Source organism: Schistocerca nitens, chromosome 7 (assembly GCF_023898315.1).
Source record: "Schistocerca nitens isolate TAMUIC-IGC-003100 chromosome 7, iqSchNite1.1, whole genome shotgun sequence".
NCBI lineage: Eukaryota > Metazoa > Arthropoda > Insecta > Orthoptera > Acrididae > Schistocerca > Schistocerca nitens.
Window position 1 is genome coordinate 322,899,349 of NC_064620.1, and position 26,824 is coordinate 322,926,172.

General features: G+C 43.6%; 1 protein-coding gene across 1 annotated transcript in view; it reads right to left on the bottom strand.

The window, feature by feature from the left end:
* The window catches only part of LOC126195600 (kinesin-like protein KIF26B), a 279,531-nt gene that overhangs the window by 14,644 nt on the left and 238,063 nt on the right, over positions 1–26,824 (bottom strand). Inside the window, exons 15-16 of the mRNA XM_049934226.1 lie at positions 9,088–9,310; positions 8,880–9,051 (exon numbers count right to left, since the gene is read on the bottom strand). Coding sequence (XP_049790183.1) covers positions 8,880–9,051; positions 9,088–9,310 — 395 coding nt within the window. The remainder of the gene's footprint in view (positions 1–8,879; positions 9,052–9,087; positions 9,311–26,824) is intronic.

Genomic DNA, 26,824 nt, shown 5'->3' on the forward strand with positions numbered 1-26,824 from the left:
CCTGTTATGCAACCTTTCAGTTTGTGACATCATTACCGGATACTTTTATTCAGGTCTTTCTTTCTTTTGTTCTCCAGGACACTCTATACGCCATCATCATTATTATTATGGTATCATCTGCGTTCTGGCTCGTCTGATACAGCCTGCCACGAGTTTCTCTCCTGTGTCAACCTCTTTATCTCAGGGTAGCACTTGTACCCTATGTCGTCAGCTATTTGCTGGATGCATTCCATTCCTTACCTTCCGTTACAGCTTTTACCCTCTCGAGCTTCCTCATTTACCATGCAGTTATTCCCTGATGTATTCATAAATGTCCTATCCTTGTGTTCCTTCGTCTTTTCAATGTTTTCCGCACATTCCTCTCTTTGCGATTCTGCGGAGAAACTTCTCATGTCTTATCAGACCATATAATTTTCAACATCCTTGTACACCATCACGTCTGAAACGCTTCGATGCCCTTCTTTCCTCGTTTTCCGACAGTCCATGGTTCACTTCCGTACAATGCGGTGTTCCAACGTACGGTGTTAGAAATTTCTCCCTCAAATACTGACAAAATTCTTTTGGTCAAGAATGCCCTCTTTGCCGGTGCTGGTCTATTTTTTACGTCCTCCTTCCTTTTACATAACGTTCCTCTATTTTGTGGGCCCCAATTTTGCAGTTAAGTATATCGCAAATTTCATTTCTGCTGCTCCTCATAACTTTATTTGGGATTAGTTTCAACCTGCGATGTTTGCTTATTACACTGTTCAATCCTTTCAACAGGTCCTGCAATAGTTCCACATTTTCACTGAGGCCAGGAATGACATCAGCGAATTTTATTATTGACACATTGATTTAAATAATAAAATACATAGTACTAGCATAGCCTTCTCTATCAAAAAGTACCTGCTGGTGCAGGGGCCATTGCTGAGGTTGCCCGGCAGGTACATTGTACCCTAAACGCCGCGGCTGCAACCTTCCTGACTGCGAAAGTGACCACCGACGACAGCCATGGCGCTGTGGCCAAAGGATCACAGAATCGGTCTTCCGGCCCGGATGGTTTACCGCTCCAAGATTTGATGTTGCCACGATGGAGAGACATGTACTGGGAACTTTGGTCCGGCGCAGAAATCCCGCCACCAATGTTCATTGAAGGCTTATTCGTACCAGTCTCGAAACCTGCAGGAGGAACACGACTCGATAGTTATCGGCCGATCACATTACTCAATTCCAACTTCAAGATTTTCACACACCTTCTAGCTGTGCGACTCAAGCATGTATTACGAGAAATTGTTTCCCACGAACAAACCTCCTTAGGCGGCGATCATACTATAAAGACAGCCCTCAGTGAATATCGAGATGTGATTGCTGTGGCAACACACTCGCGACTGCCAGGCGCTTTAATCTCCATCGACTTCAATCAAGCGTTTGACCGCTTCAATCATGCATTCCTCAACGCAATGATGGACCGGATGGCGATTCCCCCGACGTTCACGTAAGTGATTATGCGGATCCTTCGTGGGGCAACGTTCAGGCTTCTCGTCAACGGCAGAGTTAACAGAACCTATACGGTTAGAACGGTCAGTAGGGCAGGATTGCCCACGGTCGACGGTGCTTTATGCCATTGCGATGGAACCACTCATTTGCGGATTACGGCGACGCTTGACAGGTATTCCACTCCGGGATCATGTGTTCTGCTGCCTAGCCTACGGGGACAACTTGGACTTCGTCGTACGTTCAGCGGTCGACGTCCAAGCTGCGATGCAGTGGATTACCTGTTACAGTGCAGGGGCAGGAAGCACTCAAATGTTCAAATGTGTGTAAATTTTTAAGGGACCAAACCCAAACTACAGAGGTCATCGGTCCTTAGACTTACACACCACTTAAACTAACTTATGCTAAGGACTACACACACATACCAATGCCTGGGGGAGGACTCGAACCTCCGCTGGGAGGGGCCCAGGGGGCTCTATGAACGTCGCAAAATCATACGCCATGAAGATCGGCCGTGGCCTTCCCGCAGACAGCAAAGTCCACTTTCAACTGGTGGTCACCCTTCGCTGTCTCGGACTGGTGTACACGCGAGACATTCGCCGCACCTCAGCGATCAATTTTCGGGCGCTACTGCAACGCATCCGGACAAACATACAAAACCACCTACTATGCCCATTGAATATATGCCAGAGAGTCACCTTCGTCAGTACCCATCTGGCAGCCCGGATACCCCACATCGCGTAGATTCTGCTCATCACTGCGATAATGGCAGCCAGACTACAGGCGACTTTTGGGTATTTTATATGTTCTGGACACATCTTAAAAGTCCAGTATGATGCTCTCACCTTACCGAAGCGGGATGGTGGCCTCTATGTGGTTAACGTGAGAGCCAGGACCATGGCACTTTACATCAATACTATGCTCCGGTTATAAAAAAGCCAAAATGCTAGTTTTGCACTGTGGCCGAGCGGTTCTAGGCGCTTCAGTCCGGAACCGCGCTGCTGCTACGGTCGCAGGTTAGAACCCTGCCTCGGGCTTGAATGTGTGTGATGTCCTTAGGTTAGGTAGGTTTAAGAAGTTCTAAGTCTAGGGGACTGATGACCTCGGATGTTGTCCCATAGTGCTTAGAGCCATTGAGCTAGTTTTGCTGGAATGTTGACCACCGAGCTCGCACCTGTTTCGAAACGCCCAACGACGTCTTTGCACACATCCCACATCCCACATCGGACATTCTTTTTGGAACACAGCTACATATGCACCGAGCTCCCCAGGACCAGTAAGACGACCACCTGCGACATCTACAGCATTCTCCGAACGTACCCAGTCTGAAACCCCATCGAAGCACGTCACCCCCAGGGTTCATGGCCTACAGTTTAAAAACGATCCACCAACCATACCACACCACTGACACCAACGCTTCGTGGTACCTTCTCGCCAACGGCAGATATACTACAAACCAGAAACTGCATCGCATCGTGCTGGTGGACTCACCCCTGTGCCTCAAATGCAATATCGAAGAAACAAATTTACATCGTTTTGAGTGTGGGCCAGCAGCAGCTGTCTGGACCCTCGTACAGAAGATTGTGGCTTTCTACCTCGGAATTCCACCACATCACATTTCTCCTGCCATGATGATATGTCCTGACGCGACCTGCTTTCCATCGTCTAAGTGGCACACCATCACATAGATCATTGGCATGGCTATCAACTACCTCTTTCGGGACGACATCGTTGATTCGGTGGAATTTTGGACACGCCTCCAAGAACACCACCACACCCTTCGCCGACATCGACACTATCGGGCCACATTCGCGAACTATTTACAGAATATTTTCGCCCACTCGCCTCGGAGCTGGAATCTCAACGAAACGTGCCAGCCAAAACTGGACGATCCCACGTTCCCCTTCTAATGGTCAATGATAGAATGGACGTTGTTCTGATGTCGCGCTAATGTGGAGCACAGGGCAACAAGTATTCCTAATTTTTTTCACTTCTCTTTTCTCCTCATCTTCAAAGCTTTTTCCTTACACATGTTTATCCTGTTCACGTATAGCTCTGTATCTGCAGCCTATTTGTTTCCTTTCTCATGTGCTCCCCCCCCCTCCCCCCTCCCCCCCCAAAAAAAGAAAAACATTAAAAAATGGTTGATTGCTGCTGATGTTGAGTCTGTATACCTATTTACGTCTACAAAAAAAAAGAAGAAGGATGTTGAGAAAATATATTTATTTATGTTTTACGTTTTTAAGGAATAGTGTTTTATGAAGAACGTCGTCTTTTATTTTCAAATAATAGAGGTTTTTATTTGTTAAAAAAAGGTCGGTAGAGCACTTGCCACAGAAAAAGTCGGATAGAGCGTAAAAAAAAGAAAAAATAAAAAACAGAAAATTTAAAAAAATAAAGTCGGTAGAGCGGTTGCCTGGGAAAGGCAAAGGTCCCGAACTCGAGTCTTGGGCCCGCACACAGTTTTCATCTGCTAGAAAGTTTCATATCAGCGCACACTCCGCTGCAGAGTGAAAATCTCATTCTCCAGTATCAAAAATGAAGAGGTGCAACTAGGTATGCATTTTAGAGACCATATTCACTTGACTTTTTTTTTCTAGTTCAGTTTTGCCGTCTAGGTTTGAAGCTCCATGTATATGATGACGCTACATGTTTACAATGACGCTCCTTGTGTGTTGCGCATAGCTTTGATTACATCTGATTTTTTTCTAGTTGTAGCTTATGGTTCGAAAGCAATTACAATGCCTGCCAATCCTGTTTTTATGTGTCGTCGAACTATTACTTTATTATAGAGTGAGGGTTTGTATGCATTTTTGAAACGCGATTTCACGAGTGTACTTCTTATCTGCAAGGTCTTTGTTGATGTTCAACTCATATACAACAGGAACACACAAGCAGTGTGTTTCGTGACGTTTAACGTTCTAGATTGCGAGTGGTGATCATTGAAAACATGAACCATGTTTCCGTGTGTATTCCTAGAACATACGAGTATACAGATGAGGACAGGAACCACGAGGAATAACTATGGCGAGGTATTTAATAATGTATGGGAAAACCTACAAAACTTGACATTATACTGAATAAGACTTGAATAAAAGTATCTACTGATGATGGCACAAACGTACAGAAAGATGTTTGGGCAATAAAAAGTTTAATTGTCCGCATAACAGGCGGACCTGAATTTCCATACCTTAGTCTGCAAACACCTGTGATGTTAGAGCTATGAAACGGAACAAGTGTTTCCTCCCTGTCTGAGAGAGACATCTTTAGGTATAAAACAGGTAATTGCGTCCAATATTCTACGAAAATTCAAATTCAGTGACAACTTATGGGGTGTATAGAGGGCACCGGAATTCCGACAGGTAATATCATTCTCCATTAAAAGTAACTGAGCGTTAGACTTACATCCCATGTACAAAGTTGGCATCTGTATTTGTTTAATTGAACTCCCTTTTCCTTTCTGTTATATTTTTTCGGTTTTAATAAATTTCTGTTGTCTCCCTATACAAGCGCTCTTGATAATGAATTGTTTTGGCTAAAATGCTAGTATCAAGAAATTTTATTTCAAAGTCTCCACACTGTAAAACATAGTTCGTTGTGCTGCATTCTCAGCCTAAGATGAAATCAAGGAATAGTTTCCTTCAGACATCAAAGCCTTTGGAAGTACATCTAGAAAAGGAAGGACTTAACACGGTGGAAATCTAAGCATCAAGACTGGATGGAACCGCATGAACATCTTCCAGCTGGTTACAACAAGGACCGCGTTATTTGCAGGTCCTTTAATCGAATAAAAACTGGTGCTGGTTGGGCTAAGTCACCACCTAAATGGTGACTTCCAGCTACAGCAAGAGCGAGTGTGGCCAAGAACAGTCAGCCATATCTGCTAATGTCCTCTCTGTCCATTTTCATGCTCATAACTAGAATTATTGGTTGCCAGTGATAATAGCCTAGGTGTGACTCAATCTTGGAGAAACGTTTTCTGAATGTAGAGTTGGTCAATTCTTTGCCCTGTTATTTTATTTTTATAATATATATACACATAACTATGACGGTCATGTAATCTGTTATATCTGTAAAGCAGAGATTATTTATGGAAGTCTGAAATCTTCTCCCAAACCACTGGATTGATTTCAGCCAAATTTGGCACAGAAACAGTAGTCCTTGCAAGTATCAGCATTGTATAGTTTATGACCTAGTTTCAATAGGACTGGAGATGTGTGCAAAAATATATTTTTTTAATCCCCAGGTGTATAGACCGCCCTCCACACCAGACATGTTATATGGGAACAGCATTGGCCAACCAAATCAACCTGCTTTGCTGGGCAATCTACATTTCAGGGGAGAAGAAACGATTTTCTGGGCCATTACATGTAGGCTGCTCTGCATGGCAGGCATGTTATGTTGGAGTAGTGTTGGCCTGCTTTATCGGCATACTTTGTATGGAGACCTGTACATCATGGGCAAATAAATAATTTACCAGTCCCTGATGTGTAGCCTGCCCTGTGTGATAGGCATGTTGTGAGAGGTATTGGCTGCTTTATTGAATTGTATTGCATTGGTTACATATGCCAACGAGTATGGCTGAGGACGTATTGATATAGATAGAGGAGGGGATGGACAGAGTGAAAGGGAGGAGGAAATTGATGGAGACAGGGAGGAGGGGGGAGATGCATTGACGGAGGTGGAAGGTGTTGAGAGGTGATGGGCAGATGGAAGAGGAAGAGGGGGCAGAGATGGAAAGAGAAGGGAGGAGGAGGATATGGTTAGAGGGAGAGAGAGGAAGATATGGTCAGAGAGAGGAGGTGGAGGAAATCGAAAAAGGGAGGGTGATGAGAAGATGAAGATACAGAGAAGAGACAGAGATACATAGAGGTGGGAGGATGAGATGGACAGACCAAGGAGGAGGGGGGAGAGGACAATGCAGAGAGTGGGAGGAGAAGAAGATGTGATCAATTTATATGTGATGAATGTACATCCAGGCAAAGCTATGGAGAAGTGCCAGTCATGTATATAGTGAATTTCATATATTTAAAATGCTTCTGACACGAGTAAAAAATTAGTTTGCAAAGTAAATAAGTACAAAAAAAAACAGTCACATATATAGCACATATATGAGGCTCAACACTGACATTAAGAATATTATGAAGTGTGCCACAGTAATTTATTTACAATATGTGTGCGGTTTACAACTCAACATCATATATATCGACATGGAAAACCATATGGGTCGCAACAAAACAAGCTTCCATGAACTGGAACTCATTGCAGCAGCAAACGACACGCTGTTCATCGAAACATCTACGAAAGTGAAGGGTGGTAGCCTGAAACCAGTTATGGCAATAAAATAAAATATTTTAAAAAGTATTTATGGATGCTTGCATTACTCACCAATAAAAAGTTTACACTTATTCCGTTTTCGCTACCCATGTCGTAAAACTGCATCATTAGGCAGGACGTTTTAATTTATTACTTCTTTACTACTAGCTATACCTGGAATAGACCTTGCAGGCAGTTCCACATATGCTACTCAATGTGCCTGCATTTTACGACACATAGTTAGGGAAATGTGATATTATAAACATTGAGATGTGTGAAGCAGTAGCTTATCTTAAAGTGGAGCACAAACTACGCAGGCTATACCATCCAATGTTTGATAATGAGAGCATTTAGCGACTTCTGACAGACTTTAAACATAATTTCAAATCTTTTCTAACCTTTCTCGTTAGTCTATGGGTGCATCATCCAAAGCTAATAAAATAAATGTAATTAGTGTTTAATGTCTATAATCATAAAGGTTTTACATGCTTAATATAAAATATCTAATACATTAACTCGTTTGTAAATTGATGAGAGACTTGCACCTCGAGCATATGACTGGCAACTTCCAAAACCATTCGAGAAGCTACTTTATTTTCAGTGCAACGACTGCCATAATTTTTATCTTCCCCAGTATGACCATGGAAAACTTTATAGCTGGCCGAGAATGCATTTTATTAGCTAACGAGAGGTACCATCTAGTGGAGGAACGATGAACTAATAACATTATAACAATGCCGGGCTGAAACTTGTCATTTGCCTCGGATATAAGTCGCAGAATGCCGCAGACGTAAATATCCCTCGAACCCGCTGACAATGAGGGGGCCTTGAGTGGATACGCTATCTGACCAAAAGTATCTGGTCACTCATATATAACGCAGAACGATCACTAGATGCAACGAGTAGTGGAGCTGCCAGTATAAAGGAGGAGGGAGGTATTATATTGTCGGTAGGGGAGCAGTAGCAGCAGAGTGGTTCAGTGACTTAGAACATGGACTAGTAACTGGGTGTCGCCTGAGTGGCATACCCATCACGAACATTTCAACCCTTCTGCATTTTCCCATGTCGATTGTTGGTGATGTGATTGTGAAGTGCAGACGCAAAGAATCAGCCGTAACTAAACCAGGACCAGGAAGATTGCACGAACCTAGAGCATTGCTGAGAATGGTTGAAAAAGTGGCACGAAACGAGAGAAAGGAATTACTATCGAGTTCTAAAGAGCTACTAACAGCCAGTTAGCATAATGACTACGCGTAGGGAGTCAGAATGGGGTACATTAGTCGAGCAGCCCCTCGTAAGTGACATATCATGAAGTGAATGCTAAGCGACGCCACTGGGCAGCGGATTGGAAAAGAGTAATTTGTAATTATGGATCATGCTGTCCTTATTGACAGTCAGATGGAAGGGCTTTTGTTTGGCGATTGCCTGAAGAACATCACTTGCCATCATACGTTGTGCCAACAGTGAAGTACGAAGGAGGCAGTATTACAGTTTGAGGATTTTTTGTGGTTAGGGTGTGGTTGTCTTAATGTGTTTAAGAAAACGTTAATGCGGGAGGATAGGATCACATTTTACTGCAATGTGTATTGCGTACAGTAGACGAACAGTTCGGAGACAATGATTGATTGTATCACTATGGTAATGCATAATATCACAAAGTAGCATTTGAGAGCCAGTGGTTTATTCACAATAACATTTCTGAAACTGGCTGGCCTGTCTAAAGTCCCTACCTGAACCCAATGGATCACCCTTTAGATGAGTTAGAAAGTCGACTTCAATCCATACCCCAGCAACCAACATCAGTACCTTTCCTGGTTTCGGCTCTTGGGGAAGAATGGGCTGTCCTCCTTCCACATACAATCAGACACCTCACTGAATGTGGTCCGAGCAGGGTTCAAAAAGTCATAAAGGCGAACGGTGGACACACCCTTTATTAATGACCTCTAATAGATATCTGGGTATTTCTGATCCTATAATGTAAGGTCATACCTACATGAAGGGTTAATGACATGCTATGGACCAAAATACTGGTGCGTGAAGTAGGAAGTTGTGCACCTGGGCAGCCTCAGGTAATTTGTTGAAGAACGTACCTGTGCGCGAGGTGGCTCGCAGCTCGAGGTCCGACAGCCGTGTGGACGCGGAGCTGTAGCCGTCGGTGGGGAGGCTGCCGTAGCCGGAGCTGTCCTTGCAGCACGCCACGTCCTCGGAGGGCGCCTTGTGCAGCGTCAGAGCGCTCTCCGCCGCCCCCGCCCCCACCCCCGCCTCCGGCGTCGCCGCCCCCGCCGCCCCCGCAGCCGCCTCCTCCTCCGTGTCGGAGCCGGAGGCGCCGTTTCCCGGCTCCCTGCAGATGTTGGGGTTGGATGCGCCGTCCGGCAGTCGCAGAGCCGCCAGGTCGCTGCCGCCCCCGCAGCCTTCGCCAGTTCCGCTGCAGCCCATTCGCAGCAACAGGGTCCTGTGCAGGAGCCGCCGCCCGGGGGACGGCTGGGGACTCGCCGACCGCCGCATGCTGCGCTGCGCCTCGCTGTGGACAGCAAAGGTCAGTGGGTCAGATAGAGTTGTGAATCTACCGCAGGCTACCGTAGACTATAGCAAGTAAGCGTAGGCTAAGGTAGGTTTCCTAGCAGCCGTGTTACCTGTACGTCAGCTGTGCTGCGTACCTATCGGACCTTACCTCATTTCTATCGCCTTGTTTGCTATGCGATCGGTGTCTTACGATAGATTCCTCTAGAAAACGAAAGCTATGATCCATCTACAGACTGAATGAGGATATATAAAGAGCCGCTAACCTATGGAAAATTTTTCTGCTGTATAGTTGTCATCCTGTCTGTTACTTAAAAATAAACAGTACTTATAGCAAAATTGAAACTATTTATGTGGATTTGGAACAAGCTGGAATGCTGAAGGGTCAGAAACTTGTGATTCTATTTCAATATGACAAACAGCGAAAGATGCAAAACATGTCTTTCTGTTACTTGATGATGACTGGTTTCAGGTTTTTATGTATAACCAATTCTCAAACCATTCTGCGAAACAATACGCATTCAATCAGAATAGATGTTACTACACTCAGCCGGCCGTTGTGGGCGAGCGATTCTAGGCGCTTCAGTCCGGAACCGCGCTGCTGCTACGTGGCAGGTTCGAATCCTGCCTCGCGCATGGGTGTGATGTCCTTAGGTTAGTTAGGTTTAAGTAGTTCTAAGTCTAGGGGAGTGATCACCTCAGATGTTAAGTCCCATAGTGCTGAGAGCGATTTGAACAATTACTCCACACATGAAACCGGTTTCATTACCAGTTGCATTGTGTTCCTCTGGATAACGATTGTCATGATATTTCGCTACGTGCAGTAATATTTATTGTGAATGGATGCCTATTGCTTCACAGGATGGTTTGAGAATGGATTATGAAACAAAAAGGGCTAGTTTGCAGCTTTGGGTGTTTGTTATATTGATATTGGCAATTTTCATTGTTTAAATCAGGTTTCATTCGAAGATTGTTTACCTGTAACGGAAACAGAGGGATACTACAGTAAAAATAAAAAGAAATACGTATTTACCCTATAGCACCTCAAAACGCAACTTCCTCAAAAAGGGTAAAATTAAAAAAAACAGCACAAAACAAAAACATATCAGACTTAACTTCAATACTTTGCCGAGCTCAAATAACACTTGTTACTCTTGGTCATAAACATCTTTCTCACTTACCAATAATAACATGAAACTATTGCCTTTGTTCATGACGAAGAACGATCTATTAGTACAAAATTACAACAAAAATGGCTCTAAGCACTATGGGACTTGACATCTGAGGTCATCAGGCTTAGAACTACTTAAACCTAACTAACCTAAGGACATCACATACATCCATGCCCGAGGCAGGATTCGAACCTGCGACCGTAGCAGCAGCGCGGTTCCGGACTGAAGCGCCTAGACCCGCTCGGTTACAGCGGCCGGCCGTAATAACAACAATAATTAGGTTTGTGCATGTAAACTGTACTTACATCAAAAGTAATTGCTTTGACTACATAAGAACGAAGTAGTTATATGATCAAATTGTTACTTATACATGAAATTTATATTTTGTAAGGCTACAAAATACATATTGACTGACACAAGACGATGTTCGGTTCTGATTATGTATAAAACAAGCAGACAAACAATAAAGAAAGAGAAGTCGTCTGCTCCCAGTTTCTCTCACACATGCATTTATGTTTCTTTCATTTCCTGTGCTACCCGCAATCCCACTGTTTATTACGTCATTTATGTACTGAATCCAAAACTACTGAACCGTAGTTTTGGTTGGGCGCAACTTTGACTTTCTGTTGTTAACTACATTCGTCAGGAATGGTAATGATCATACCAGATATTTAGTCGTACTGAAGAATACCCCATATCCCATTTTGTGGGATCAGCCGAGAACCGACCTCACTGAACTAATAGCCACACTGTCACGAATAATTGCGACACTTTGCACGTTTGACCAGAAGAGAACGCTCCAACCTCTCAATGTTCACTGTGGAAACCGATTGCTTGAACTCAACAATACATCTGCGAACTGTTGATTCATTCACATAGAATCACGTGAAGACGTATCACAGTTACTGCATACGTTTCTCCGTTCTGATAAAACTAGTAAATACCCCTACCCTCGATTCTTTGAAGACTCTAAATCCCATCTATGAAACAACTTCAAACTTCCGATTACTTCGCAAATGATTTAATATGTTAAACACACGGTCCAGTTACGTTAATATGACAACCGTCTGCGTTGGACGTCACCGTGCAGTAACCACTCACAGACGACAGATGGCAACGCTAGCGTTGGCAAGTGTCGGGTCTCGGGAGGGGTGGCGATGCGGAAAACAGTGCAATTGTTGTCGTAATTCTGAAACGGAGCGATATATCTCACGCCCAAAAGCGCATGATCATTATCTTGCAGTCCACAGGTGGAAGCATTTCCGAAATTGTGTGTCTGTAAACTGTTCGAGTACAGCCGTAGTTAAAGTATACTGTGTGTGGCAAAATGGCACTATCCAAAACTGGCGCCGAGGGAACTGTGGTGGTGAAGCACCACGAGCCATAGATGAGGATGGTGAATGACGGCTGCGGAGATGTGTACGGGCGAGTAGAGGTGCAATTATTGAGAAATAAACCACCTAGTGGAAGCAAGTGGCATTAAACAGTGTCTCCTCAACGACAGTTCAGCAAACGTTGGTACGTATGGGTTCCGTACATATTTACCCTTTCTGTGCTGTGACAAAAAAATTCATCATTTGGTTTCCTTCTTCTTCCTGTTACAGCATGGTGCATTGCTTATACAATGAAACGCCAAAAAAACTAGTATAGACACGCGTATTCAAATACAGTGATATGTAAACAGGCAGAATACGGCGCTGCGGTAGGCAACGCCTATGTAAGACAAGTGTCTGGCGCAGTTGTTAGATCGGTTACTGCTGCTACAATGGCAGGTTGTCAAGGTTTAAGTGAGTATGAACGTGGTCTTACAGTCGGCGCACGAGCGATGGGACACAGCATCTCCGTGTGTGCGATGAAGTGGGGATTTTCCCGTACGACCATTTCCCCAGTGTACCGTGAGTATCAGGAATTCGGTAAAACATCAAATCTCCGACATTGCTGCGACCGGAAAAAGATCCTGCAAGAACGGGACCAACGACGACCGCAGAGAATCGTTCAACAAGACAGAAGTGCAACCCTTCCGCAAATTGCTGCAGATTTCAATGCCGGGCCATCAAGTGTCAGCGTACGAACCATTCAACGAAATATCATTGATATGGGCTTTCGGAGCCGAAGGCCCACTCGTATATCCTTGATAGCTGCACGACACAAAGCTTTACGCCTCGGCTAGGCCCGTCAACACCGACATTGGACTGTTGATGATTGGAAACATGTTGTCTCGTCATTTCAAATTGTATCGAGCGCATAGCCGTGTACGGGTATGGAGACAGTCTCATGCATCTATGGACCCTGCATGTCAGCAGAGGACTGTCAAGCTACTGGAGGCTCTGTAATGGTGTGGGGCATGCACAATTGTAGGGGTATGGGACCTCTGATACATCTAGATACGACTATGACAGGTGACACGTACGTAAACATCCTGTCTGACCACCGTCATCCATTCATGTCGATTGTGCACTCCGACGGACTTGGGCAATTCCAGCGGGACAATGAGACACCACACACTTCCAGAATTGCTATAGAGTGGCTCCAGGAACAGTCTTCTGAGTTTAAACACTTCCGTTGGCCACCAAACTCTCCAGACATGAACATCATTGATCATATCTGGGATGCCTTGCAACGTGGTGTTCAGAAGAGATCTCCACACCCTCGTACTCTTAAGGATTTATGGACAGCCCTGCAGGATTAATGATGTCAATCTTTTCCAACACTACTTAACACATTAGTCGAGTTCATGCCACACCGTGCTGAGACACTTCTGCGTGCTCGTGGGGGACCAACGCTATATTAGACAGGTGTACCAATTTCTTTGGCGATTCAGTGTATAACACGAATTATGTGGGCTAGTACAGTTTTGACAGTTTTTTTATATATTTCGACACATTTACATATTGTGGGTTATAAATACCAAATAACTACGCATAATATAAGGTTAACACAAAATCATCTCCCATCCAGCGCAAGCTCATTTTACACTACTTTACATAGCACTGCAAAATGTTTTTAGGCTACACCTACGGTAAAGAAAAAAAATCGTTATTTGATTTGCAAGTACAAATAATTTCGTACAACAAAATAATTTTTTGTAATATATTTAAAGCGCCAGGCGGCAACATCAAATAATTTTCATGTCAAGACGTCCTCTGTAGATATGACGTGTGCATTACACAAAATGGCTCTGAGCACTATGGGACTTAACAGCTATGGTCATCAGTCCCCTAGAACTTAGAACTACTTAAACCTAACTAACCTAAGGACATCACACAACACCCAGTCATCACGAGGCAGAGAAAGTGCATTAGACATAAACAGCACATCATACAGGATTTTTGGTGAAAAATTGCCTTAGGACCCTTGCAGTGATCCCAGAAACCTTTCAACGTGTCCATTACGCCAGTTAAAGCTACATTTACCCATCAGACGAGATATGATATACATATTTTACGTACGTTAAGTACGGTAACTTTGAACCTCCTGATATCAGTAATTGATAATGATATCGGCGGAAGTAGCTTTAAGGTTTCCCGAGATCATCATCTTAAGGACATATGGTAAAAAGTTCGCCGATACCATGAGTAGAAATGATAGAAGTGACCATCCCCATAACTGGTACTTTTGATACCAATAAAATCATGGTTTTTTGGGGTTTTCTCAGGGACCGCCCAAGAACAAATGGTGTTTTTACAAGCCGGCTAAGGCCCACCATAGACCAAACTTAACACAAAAGAACCAACCGATTTCCTCAATTTACATGGACTGGAGGTAGCAGTGGCGGATTCAGAAAAACCTCAAGGAGGGGGCGCTAAAGATATCTTGAGCTACCTTTACTTTCACCATAATAAAAAATAATCAAGTCACATGCAAAGTTTAAGAAAGTTTTATTTAAACTGATTATACACATATACAAGACAATACCATCTTATGATATCGAGAGCACTAGAATGGTGGCGACTTTTCTCGTACGTATGTGTTAGCTATCTATATGACAGACAGAAACGTATAAAATACCATGACGCGGACGCGCGTGCTACATAGGAAAGTACAACTACTATACAACTCGATTCAGTCGAGTCGACTAACGAAAGAAACGAACGAATAGCGTGCGGGCTGACGGGGGGAGGGGGGGGGGGCACGAGTGGCAATGCGTTCGGCCCCGCAAGGGGGGGGGGGGGCGCCCCGCGCGCTCCCCGTATGTACCCGCCACTGGGAGGAAATGTGTAGCGTTTAAATTTTGACTCTTGCTATAGGATAGCTATAATTTGCCCGTTCTTTCTGTAAGCATTCAAATGGTCGGTAGGCCAAGGGATATCCAAAACACATGACACCATTGTCTGTGACCAACAGAACCCGAGATATGACCCCTTGAAAAATCACATTTTCACGCGTGTCTTTTTGGAAACTATTGTCTGCAATATGTGTTGCTAATAGAATTAATCGTAAAGAAGTAATAAATTAAAACGCCATGCCTGATGCTGAAGTTTTACTGCACGAAAAACAAACAAGTAGTTGGCGATAAACTTTTTTCGTTTCATTATTTTGTGAGCAGTGTCAACGAGAAAAAAATGTTGTTGAGGGCTATTCGGAAAGTAAGTTCCGATCGGTCGCGAAGTGGAAAAGACTATGAAAATCCGATGAAGCTTTGCACAGATGTGTTGGTCAGTGTCTCTAGTACACCCGTCAATCACGCCACGTCACACTTTACAGTTCTGAGCACACAGTGAGCACATAATGATGCCTAGAAAATAGTGTCTCCTGCCAAGTACGAGGGCACGAGGAGAAATTTCGCCTGAAGGTATGCAGCCCACATAATATAACTGTCATGCGTTACCTTCTTCATGACGATCCCCAGCCGCATTCTGCAGGGGCAATGAAGATGCTCCTGCAGCGTTTTCGATGTGAAGTGCTCGATCACCCACAATACAGCTCGTAAATGGCTCCCTCTGAGTTTCCTTTCTGCTCACATGAACCTCTAGCTATGAAGACAACATTTTGGCACATGGCTGTGAACTACCATACCGGACAAGGGATATTCTTGATGTTAAACCCTAATCACGTCGAATTGGCGCTAGACCAGCGTAGAGACGTGACGGAAAGCACTGACGCCTGCCTTATATGACGAGCGTATTGGAAAGTTGGTGTAACGCTACGACAAATGTCTAAGTCGGAGTGGCGGCTAAGGAGATAAAGAGCTGGAAGTTATAGCTAACAGTTGCAAATAAAACATTTTTGAATTTCACAGTGGTTTTTTTCGGAATACCCTAAATATTTGTAAAGTTTGTTGGAAATGGTTAAGTGCTCTTATTCTGAAAGACTGGGTGAAGGTAGTCTGGGTAGTCTGCGAGCCATGGGTTACGCTGCCTCAAGACTCATACCAAGTTTGTACTTGTAATACTTGCCTTACTGTGTTAAACCTTTAGTTTAACATTATATCTTTTAATGAGTAGGCTATGACAGCATTTTTAATTTTTATATTTACTCGATAATTATATGGATTACTGAAAATAAAATTTTAGTTGCTTCTGAAAGCATTTAGATAAGCAACCTGCATCTAGGTTTGTGCACCATGAACTACGAACCGGTTTAGCCGTTTAGTAATCTACATCTACGTCATAGTGCGGAAACAGTGCGCAAGCAGTGTGGCAGTCGTTACTTTTGGTACTACTAACTGATCCCTTCTTCTCTCGCGATTGGCGCGTTGCAAGAATTATTGTCGGGAAGCCTCTGTATTAGCTCTAATTTCTCAAATTTTCTCGTCATGGTCATTTCGCGAGATGTATTTGGAAGGAAGTAATATGTTGGCAGACTCTTCACGGAAAGTACTCTCTCAATAGCAAACCTCTCCGTGATGTACAACGCCTTTCTTGTAACATCTGCCATTGGAGTTTGTTGAGCGTCTCTGGAACGCTCTCGCGGAGACTAAACGATTGTTGTTGTTGTTGTGGTCTTCAGTCCTGAGACTGGTTTGATGCAGCTCTCCATGCTACTCTATCCTGTGCAAGCTTCTTCATCTCCCAGTACCTACTGCAACCTACATCCTTCTGAATCTGCTTAGTGTATTGATCTCTTGGTCTCCCTCTACGATTTTTACCCTCCACGCTGCCCTCCAATGCTAAATTTGTGATCCCTTGATGCCTCAAAACATGTCCTACCAACCGATCCCTTCTTCTAGTCAAGTTGTGCCACAAACTTCTCTTCTCCCCAATCCTATTCAATACCTCCTCATTAGTTACGTGATATACCAATCTAATCTTGAGCATTCTCTTGTAGCACCGCATTTCGAAAGCTTCTATTCTCTTCTTGTCCAGACTATGTATCGTCCATGTTTCACTTCCATACATGACTACACACCATACAAATACTTTCAGAAACGACTTCCTGACACTTAAATCTATACTCGATGATAACAAATTTCTCTTCTTCAGAAACGCTTTCCTTGCCATTGCCAGTTTACATTTTATATCTTCTCTACTTCGAACATCATCAGTTATTTTGCTGCCCAAATAGCAAAACTCCTTTACTACTTTAAGTGTCTCATTTCCTAATCTAATCCCCTCAGCATCACCCGATTTGATTTGACTACATTCCATTATCCTCGTTTTGCTTTTGTTGATGTTCATCTTATATCCTCCTTTCAAGACACTGTCAATTCCGTTCAACTGCTCTTCCAAGTCCTTTGCTGTCTCTGACAGAATTACAATGTCATCGGCGAACCTCAAAGTTTTTACTTCTTTTCCATGAATTTTAATACCTACTCCGAATTTTTCTTTTGTTTCCTTTACTGCTTGCTCAATATACAGATTGAATAACATCGGGGAGAGGCTACAACCCTGTCTCACTCCTTTCCCAACCACTGCTTCCCTTTCATGCCCCTCGACTCTTATAACTGCCATCTGGTTTCTGTACAAATTGTAAATAGCCTTTCGCTCCCTGTATTTTACCCCTGCCACCTTCAGAATTTGAAAGAGAGTATTCCAGTTAACGTTGTCAAAAGCTTCCTCTAAGTCTACAAATGCTAGAAACGTAGGTTTGCCTTTTCTTAATCTTTCTTCTAAGATAAGTCGTAAGGTTAGTATTGCCTCACGTGTTCCAACATTTCTACGGAATCCAAACTGATCTTCCCCGAGGTCCGCTTCTACCAGTTTTTGCATTCATCTGTAAAGAATTCGCGTTAGTATTTTGCAGCTGTGACTTATTAAACTGATAGTTCGGTAATTTTTACATCTGTCAACACCTGCTTTCTTTGGTATTGGAATTATTATATTCTTCTTGAAGTCTGCGGGTATTTCGCCTGTCTCATACATCTTGCTCACCAGATGGTAGGGTTTTGTCATGACTGGCTCTCCCAAGGCCATCAGTAGTTCTATTGGAATGTTGTCTACTCCCGGGGCCTTGTTTCGACTCAGGTCTTTCAGTGCTCTGTCAAACTCTTCACGCAGTATCTTATCTCCCATTTCATCTTCATCTACATCCTCTTCCATTTCCATAATACTGTCCTCAAGTACATCGCCCTTGTATAAACCCTCTATATACTCCTTCCACCTTTCTGCCTTCCCTTCTTTGCTTAGAACCGGGTTGCCATCTGAGCTCTTGATATTCATACAAGTGGTTCTCTTCTCTCCAAAGGTCTCTTTAATTTTCCTGTAGGCAGTATCTATCTTACCCCTAGTGAGGCAAGCCTCTACATCCTTACATTTGTCCTCTAGCCATCCCTGCTTAGCCATTTTGCACTTCCTGTCGATCTCATTTTTGAGACGTTTGTATTACCTTTTGCCTGCTTCATTTATTGCATTTTTATATTTTTTCCTTTCATCAATTAAATTCAATATTTCTTCTGTTACCCAAGGATTTCTATTAGCCCTCGTCTTTTTACCTACTTGATCCTCTGCTGCCTTCACTACTTCATCCCTCAAAGCTACCCATTCTTCTTCTACTGTATTTCTTTCCCCCATTCCTGTCAATTGTTCCCTTATGCTCTCCCTGAAACTCTCTACAACCTCTGGTTCTTTCAGTTTATCCAGGTCCCATCTCCTTAAATTCCCACCTTTTTGCAGTTTCTTCAGTTTGACTTTCTCCTGATAACGACGTCCTCTTGAGTAGTCCCCGCCCGGAGATCCGAATGGGGGACTATTTTACCTCCGGAATATTTTACCCAAGAGGACGCCATCATCATTTAATCATACAGTAAAGCTGCATGTCCTCGGGAAAAATTACGGCTGTAGTTTCTCCTTGCTTTCAGCCGTTCGCAGTACCAGCACAGCAAGGCCGTTTTGGTTAATGTTACAAGGCCAGATCAGTCAATCATCCAGACTGTTGCCCCTGTAACTACTGAAAAGGCTGCTGCCCCTCTTCAGGAACCACATGTTTGTCTGGCCTCTCAACAGATACCCCTCCGTTGTGGTTGCACCTACGGTACGGCCATCTGTATCGCTGAGGCACGCAAGCCTCCCCACCAACGGCAAGGTCCATGGTTCATGGGGGAAGGACTAAACGATACCGCGACGAAACGTGCCACTCTTTGTTTGATCCACCCTATCCCCTCTATCAGCCATGTTGATAAACAATACATCAAGAGTCGGGTCGAACAAGAGCCTTGTAAACCACTTCCTTCGTGGATGAGTTACACACTTTCTTAAGACTCTTCTTATCAACCTCAATTTGTCATCTATTTTTCCTGTTATATGTGGTCATCCCACTTACGTAAGCTCTGGGTCGTTACTCGCAGATATTTTACGGTGGATATTGTTCCCAGCAATTTGTCATAAATAATTTAATCTTACAGTAGTGTATATCTTTTCCTGTGTATGTGCAGTACATTGCATTTATTTATTTACAGGACCAACTGGCAGAGCACTATTCACCAACTCTCTGCAGCTCATTCTGCAAATCGAAGCTATCTTCTGCTTTGGTACCTTTTTTATAGACGACAACATTAGCTGCGATCTTCTTCACTAGATCACATATGCATTATATGTACACTGTAAACAGTAACGCTATCACACTTCCCTGGGGTACTCCGGAAATTACATTTCTCGATTTTGTCCCGTTAAGAACGACACGTTGTTTTCTATCTGCAAGGGAGTTCTGCATCCAGTCGCAAGTATCGTCCGATACCTGATAAGCTTGTATTTTTTTCAGTGATAAGCAGTGCGGGACGGTGTCAAATGCCTTCTTGAAGTCAAGGAACACGGCATCAACCTGAGTGTCGTTGTTTACAGCTCTATAGATCTCGGCCAATTTTTATAGAGGAAATTAACATCCTCGAAAAATATCATAATTATTGAGCATAAAACAGGTTTCTTAGCTCCACAACAGATCGGCGTCAACAATATAGCCCTATAATTATGTGCATGTATCTTACAACCCTGCTTGAAAGCGGGATGACCTGCACTTTTTTCCAGTCGGTACCCCTCGCTGCTTCAGCGACCTACGAAAATAAGGTCTTTCGCATAATCTTTGTAGAATTTTACAGGTATCTCATCTGGACCTGATGCCTTTCCACTACTGAGCGATTGTAGTTGGCCTATTGCTTCGCGATATGTTATCTCAATATCCGCCATTTCGACGTTCGTTCGATGATTGATAGGAGGGACCGTGTTATGATCCTATGCGGTGAAACAATTTGATAAGTCCAAAGTCATTATTCGACCTTCCCTCTGTTACCTTCCGTTTCAGTACCAGTATGGTCACTGAGTGAACGATTTCTAACTGCTTTCTGATTTTACTTAAGACCAAAACCTCGTCGGGTTTTTACTCAGATCGATTGACAAAATTTTACTTTCAGAGCCATCGAACGCGTCTCTCATTGCTCTACTCTCGCTCATTTTCGCTTCGTTCAGCTTTTATTTGCCAGTTAGGTTTTGATTTCTGTTGAGTCTGTGATGAAACGCTCTTTATTTACGTAGCAGTTTTCTGACACGGCTGTTAAACCAGTATTGGCCTTTCCCATCCCTTAAGACTTTGTAGTTGTCTAAGGCTTATTGAACGATGATTTTGAATTTTTTCCATTTCTGCTCCACATCTTCGGCCTCAGTATTGAATTTTTGTTGTTGACTACTAACATTCTGAAATTTGTATCCTGTCACTCTTGCTCAGCAAAAATGTTCTCCTATCTTACTTTTCTCTTGTAAAACTCATGGTCATAGTTGCTACCACAGTCTCACGATCAGTGATAATTTTCTCTAAGGTAACTGACTCAATAAGTTCGTGTCTCTTTGTTGCTAGGAGGTCTAATGCTTTACGTTAACGAGTTGGTTGTGTAATTATCTGCTGGAAGTAACGTAGATATTTTCACTATTGAAGACACTATACTCTGCGTAAAAGTATATAGTTTCATGGTTAGACACACAATGACGAAATGCAAGTTCAGATCGAATCAACAAACGTAATGTTTATGGAAAGCAAAATAACGTACGCTGAGGTGACAAAACTCATGGGATACCTTCTAATATCGTGTGGGAGCTCTTTTTGCCCGACGTAGTGCAGCAGCTCGACGTGGCATGGACTCCATAAGTCGTTCAAAATCCTCTGCAGAAAAATTGAGCTATGCTGTCTCTATACCCGTCCATAACTGCGAAAGTGTTGCCGGTGCAGGATACTGTGCGCGAACTGACCTCTCGGTTATGTACCATAAATGTTCGACGGGTTTCATGTCGGGTGATGCGGGTGCTCAGATCATTCGCTCGAAATATCCGGAATGTTCTACAACCCAATCGCGAACAATTGTGGCGCAGTGGCGTGGCGCACTGTCATCCATAAAAAATTCCATCGTTGTTTGGTAACATGAAGTGAATGAGTTGCTGCAAATGGCTTCCAAGTAGCCGAACATAATCATTTCCAGTCAATGATCGATTCAGTTGCACTAGAGGATCCAGTCCATTCCATGTGAAAACAGCCCACACCATTACGAAGCCAAAACTATCTTTCACAGCATTGTCGACAATTTGGGTCCATAAGTGAATATCTAAAAGAGCTATATGACACAAATAGCAAAACCAGAAACTCTGGAACTTGGATCACACAACAGTGTGATGACGAGAAAGGACCAACCATCATAATGGAAGAAGTAAAGTCTGCCATAGCTGCAATGAAAAATGGTAGAGCGGTAGGTACAGATACGATACCGGGAGAAATATTAAAATGTTTGAACCAAGATAGAATAAGAGAAATATTGAGATTATGTAATAAAATATATGACAGTGGTGAATGGCCTGAGGACTTTCTGACAACAGTAATGATTCCATTACCGAATAAACAAGGAACCAAGAAATGCAGCGAGCACAGGACAATCAGCCACATTTCACATGCAGCCAAAGTGATGTTAAGAATAATTAATAAGATACTTGAAAAAGTAATGGAGGAGAACCTTGGCGAAGGGCACTTTGGCGGATGCAATACGGCTGCTACGAATCTTGGGAGAAAGGTTTACTGAAAAAGGAAGAGACCTATATACACTCCTGGAAATTGAAATAAGAACACCGTGAATTCATTGTCCCAGGAAGGGGAAACTTTATTGACACATTCCTGGGGTCAGATACATCACATGATCACACTGAGAGAACCACAGGCACATAGACACAGGCAACAGAGCATGCACAATGTCGGCACTAGTACAGTGTATATCCACCTTTCGCAGCAATGCAGGCTGCTATTCTCCCATGGAGACGATCGTAGAGATGCTGGATGTAGTCCTGTGGAACGGCTTGCCATGCCATTTCCACCTGGCGCCTCAGTTGGACCAGCGTTCGTGCTGGACGTGCAGACCGCGTGAGACGACGCTTCATCCAGTCCCAAACATGCTCAATGGGGGACAGATCCGGAGATCTTGCTGGCCAGGGTAGTTGACTTACACCTTCTAGAGCACGTTGGGTGGCACGGGATACATGCGGACGTGCATTGTCCTGTTGGAACAGCAAGTTCCCTTGCCGGTCTAGGAATGGTAGAACGATGGGTTCGATGACGGTTTGGATGTACCGTGCACTATTCAGTGTCCCCTCGACGATCACCAGTGGTGTACGGCCAGTGTAGGAGATCGCTCCCCACACCATGATGCCGGGTGTTGGCCCTGTGTGCCTCGGTCGTATGCAGTCCTGATTGTGACGCTCACCTGCACGGCGCCAAACACGCATACGACCATCATTGGCACCAAGGCAGAAGCGACTCATCGCTGAAGACGACACGTCTCCATTCGTCCCTCCATTCACGCCTGTCGCGACACCACTGGAGGCGGGCTGCACGATGTTGGGGTGTGAGCGGAAGACGTCCTAACGGTGTGCGGGACCGTAGCCCAGCTTCATGGAGCCGGTTGCGAATGGTCCTCGCCGATACCCCAGGAGCAACAGTGTCCCTAATTTGCTGGGAAGTGGCGGTGCGGTCCCCTACGGCACTGCGTAGGATCCTACGGTCTTGGCGTGCATCCGTGCGTCGCTGCGGTCCGGTCCCAGGTCGACGGGCACGTGCACCTTCCGCCGACCACTGGCGACAACATCGATGCACTGTGGAGACCTCACGCCCCACGTGTTGAGCAATTCGGCGGTACGTCCACCCAGCCTCCCGCATGCGCACTATACGCCCTCGCTCAAAGTCCGTCAACTGCACATACGGTTCACGTCCACGCTGTCGCGGCATGCTACCAGTGTTAAAGACTGCGATGGAGCTCCGTATGCCACGGCAAACTGGCTGACACTGACGGCAGCGGTGCACAAATGCTGCGCAGCTAGCGCCATTCGACGGCCAACACCGCGGTTCCTGGTGTGTCCGCTGTGCCGTGCGTGTGATCATTGCTTGTACAGCCCTCTCGCAGTGTCCGGAGCAAGTATGGTGGGTCTGACACACCGGTGTCAATGTGTTCTTTTTTCCATTTCCAGGAGTGTATGTGTTTAATCGATCTAGGAAACGCATTTGACAATGTGGTTTGGGACAAGCTGGCGACTATAATGAGGGAAAAGAGAGTGGACTGGAAAACCAGAAGACTTGTAAACTCATTATATCTTAATCAAAAAGTTTCAATTAAAGTGAGAGGAGAAAGTACAAACTGGATCGGACTAGGAAAAGCAGTAAGACAAGGATGCTGTCTATCACCTACTCTTTTCAACGCCTACTTGGAAAATATGATTGACCAATGCTCATTAGATGCCAAAGGCGTAGAAATTGGAGGAAGAAGAATAGGGTGTTTGAGGTTTGCTGTTGACATGGTCCTTCTAGTCACATGGGAAAAAGAATTACAGGATATGGTGGTCACCATTGAAAGTAACGGAAAAAAATATGGAATGAAAATTAACACAAATAAAACAAAAGTATTGGCACTAGGAGGAAATAAGGAAATAAAAATTATGCTGAATGGAGAAATACTAGAACAGGTGCAAAGTTTTAAGTGTCTTGGAAGCAGGATAGACATCGACTGGAAGTGCACCACAGAAATTAAAACAAGGATAGCAACAGCAAAAGAGGCGTTTTATAAGAAAAGGAGAATTTTCTGGAGCGGTCTGGACAGAGAACTCGGGAAGAGACTCATAAAATGTCTTGTATGGAGTGTTCTTCTATGTGGCGCTGAAACATGGACTATGAGGAAGAAAGACATAGGAAGGCTGGAGGCTTTTGAGATCTGGACATTGCGAAGGATGGAAAGAATAAGTTGGATGGACAGAGTAAAAAATGAAGAGGTACTGAGGAGAGTGGGAGAGAAAAGACAGTTACTACATGTAATAAAGAGAAGAAAAAGAAATTGGATTGGGCATATATTAAGAAAGAATGATGGACTGATAAAAACAGTTTTAGAAGGTTATGTAGAAGAGAAAAGGAAGCGAGGAAGGAAGAGATTCCAGATACTGGATGACATGATGGAGGGTACAACATACAGCAGCCTTAAGAAGGAAGCAATGGACCGCAGAAAATGGAGAGACAAAGGACCTGCTAATATAGCAGATAAGTGATGATGATGAAGTGAATTTAGACGTTTTGGGCGAAACTCGATGATGAAGTCTTCTCGGGTTATCAGCCGAGCCAACGCGTCGTTCTGTGGCAACGTTTCGGCAAGATGGCAAGTAGGAAACTCGTGGAAACGTTGGCGCAGAATGACGCCTTAAGACGGCTGATAACCCGAGAAGGCGTCTACAACTCGAACCCTACCAACGCACGGGGTCTGCGTCACACTCGAACTCTACTATCAGCTGATAGCAACTGAAATTGGGACTCATCTGACCGGGCTACTGTTTTCCAACCGTCTACGGTTCAACCGATATGGTAACGAGACCAGGAGAAGAGCGGCAGGTGCTATTATGCTGTTAGCAAAGGCATTCGCCTCAGTCATCTGCTGCCGTAGTCCACTTACGCCTAATTTCGCCTGACTGTCATAACGGATGCGATATTCGTACGTCCCACATTGATTTCTGCGGTTGTTTCACGCAGTGGTACTTGTCTGTTGGCACTGACAAATGAACGCAAACGGTCGTAAGTTGAGGCAGTCGGCCACTGCGTTGTCCGTGGTGAGATGTAGTGCCTGAAATGTGGTGTTCTCGACACATTCTTGAGCTGTGGATCTCGGGATATTCAATTTCCTAACGATTTCATAAATTTAATGTCCCATGCGTCTAGTTCCAACTACCATTTCGCGTTCAAAGTCTGTTAATACCCGTCTGCGGTCATAATTAAGTATGAAACCGTTTCACATGAATCACCTGAGTAGAAATGATAGCTACGCCAGCGCACTGCACTTTTATTCCTAGTGTATGCGATATGCATAACGATATCTCAACGACCTACGCCATGTCAGTGTACAACAATGTGGTCAAGCGATAAACAGAAATACACTACTAGATTCTAAACCGGCACGCTATTTGAACACTTTATTAGCGTATTATTAGTTTAGATTAGTACTTGTTCCATAGATTATGAATACGACACTTCGTAACGATGTGGAACGTGTCAGGTTAATAAAAAAAAACGTGTCTATACAAGATATTACATTACACAAAATATTACATGACACTTAATATTTTTAATTTTTTGTGGGCGTTGGGGAAATTACCCACTCACTATATCCAAAAATTCATCTAATGAGTGGAAGGAGTTGTCATTAAGAAATTCTTTTAATTTCCGTTTAGATGCTATATGGCTATCTGTCGGGCTTTTGATGCTATTAGGTAGGTGACCAAAGACTTTTGTGGCAGCATAATTTACCCCCTTCTGAGCCGAAGTTATATTTAACCTTCAGTAGTGAAAAATCATCCTTTCTCCTAGTGTTGTAGCCATGTACACTGCTATTACTTTTGAATTCGTTGGGATTGTTAATAACAAATTTCATAAGTGAATATATATATTTTGAGGCTACAGTGAAGATCTATAGCTCTGTAAATAAGTGACTGCAGGATGATCTTGGATGAGCTCCAGCAATTATTCTGATTACACGCTTTTGTGCAATGAACAGTCTTTTACTCAACGATGAGTTACCCCATAATATGATGCCATACAAAAGCAGAGAATGAAAATAGGCATGGTAAGCTAATTTACTGAGATGTATATCGCCAAGTTTTGCAATGACCCTAATAGCATAACTAGCTGAACTCAAACGTTTCAGTGTGTTTTTTCCAGTTCAACCCCTCATCAATGCATACACCTAGAAATTTTGAATATTCTACCTCAGCTACCGATTTCTGATCGAAGTCTATATTTATTAATGGTGTCATTCCATTTACTGTGTGGAACTGTATATACTGTGTTTTGTCAAAGTTTAATGAGAGCCCATTTCCAGAGAACCACTTAATGATTTTCTGAAAAACATTGTTTACAATGTCACCAGTTAATTCTTGTCTGTTGGGTGTGATAGCTATACATGTATCATCGGCAAAAAGTACCGGCTTTGCATCTTCGTGAATATAGAATGGCAAGTCATCAATATATATTAAGAACAGCACAGGACCTAAGATCGAACCTTGCGGCACCCCATTCTTGATTGTTCCACAGTTTGAGAAATCACCAGTTTTTTGCATATTATGTGAACTGCTTATTTCAACTTTCTGCACTCTTCCACTTAGGTATGATTTAAACCATTTGAGCACTGTCCCATTCATACCACAGTACTTGAGCTTATCTAGAAGTATTCCATGATTTACACAATCAAAAGCCTTTGATAGATCACAAAAAATCCGAACGGGTGACTTCCGGTTACTCAGAGCATTTAATATTTCATTAGTGAAAGTATATACCGGGTGTTACAAAAACGTACGGCAAAACTTCAGGAAACATTCCTCACACACAAATAAAGAAAAGATGTTATGTGGACATTGTAACACCACAGCTCTAAGTTCTACTGATTTATTTTGCTTTTGTTTCATTTAATGTTACATTGC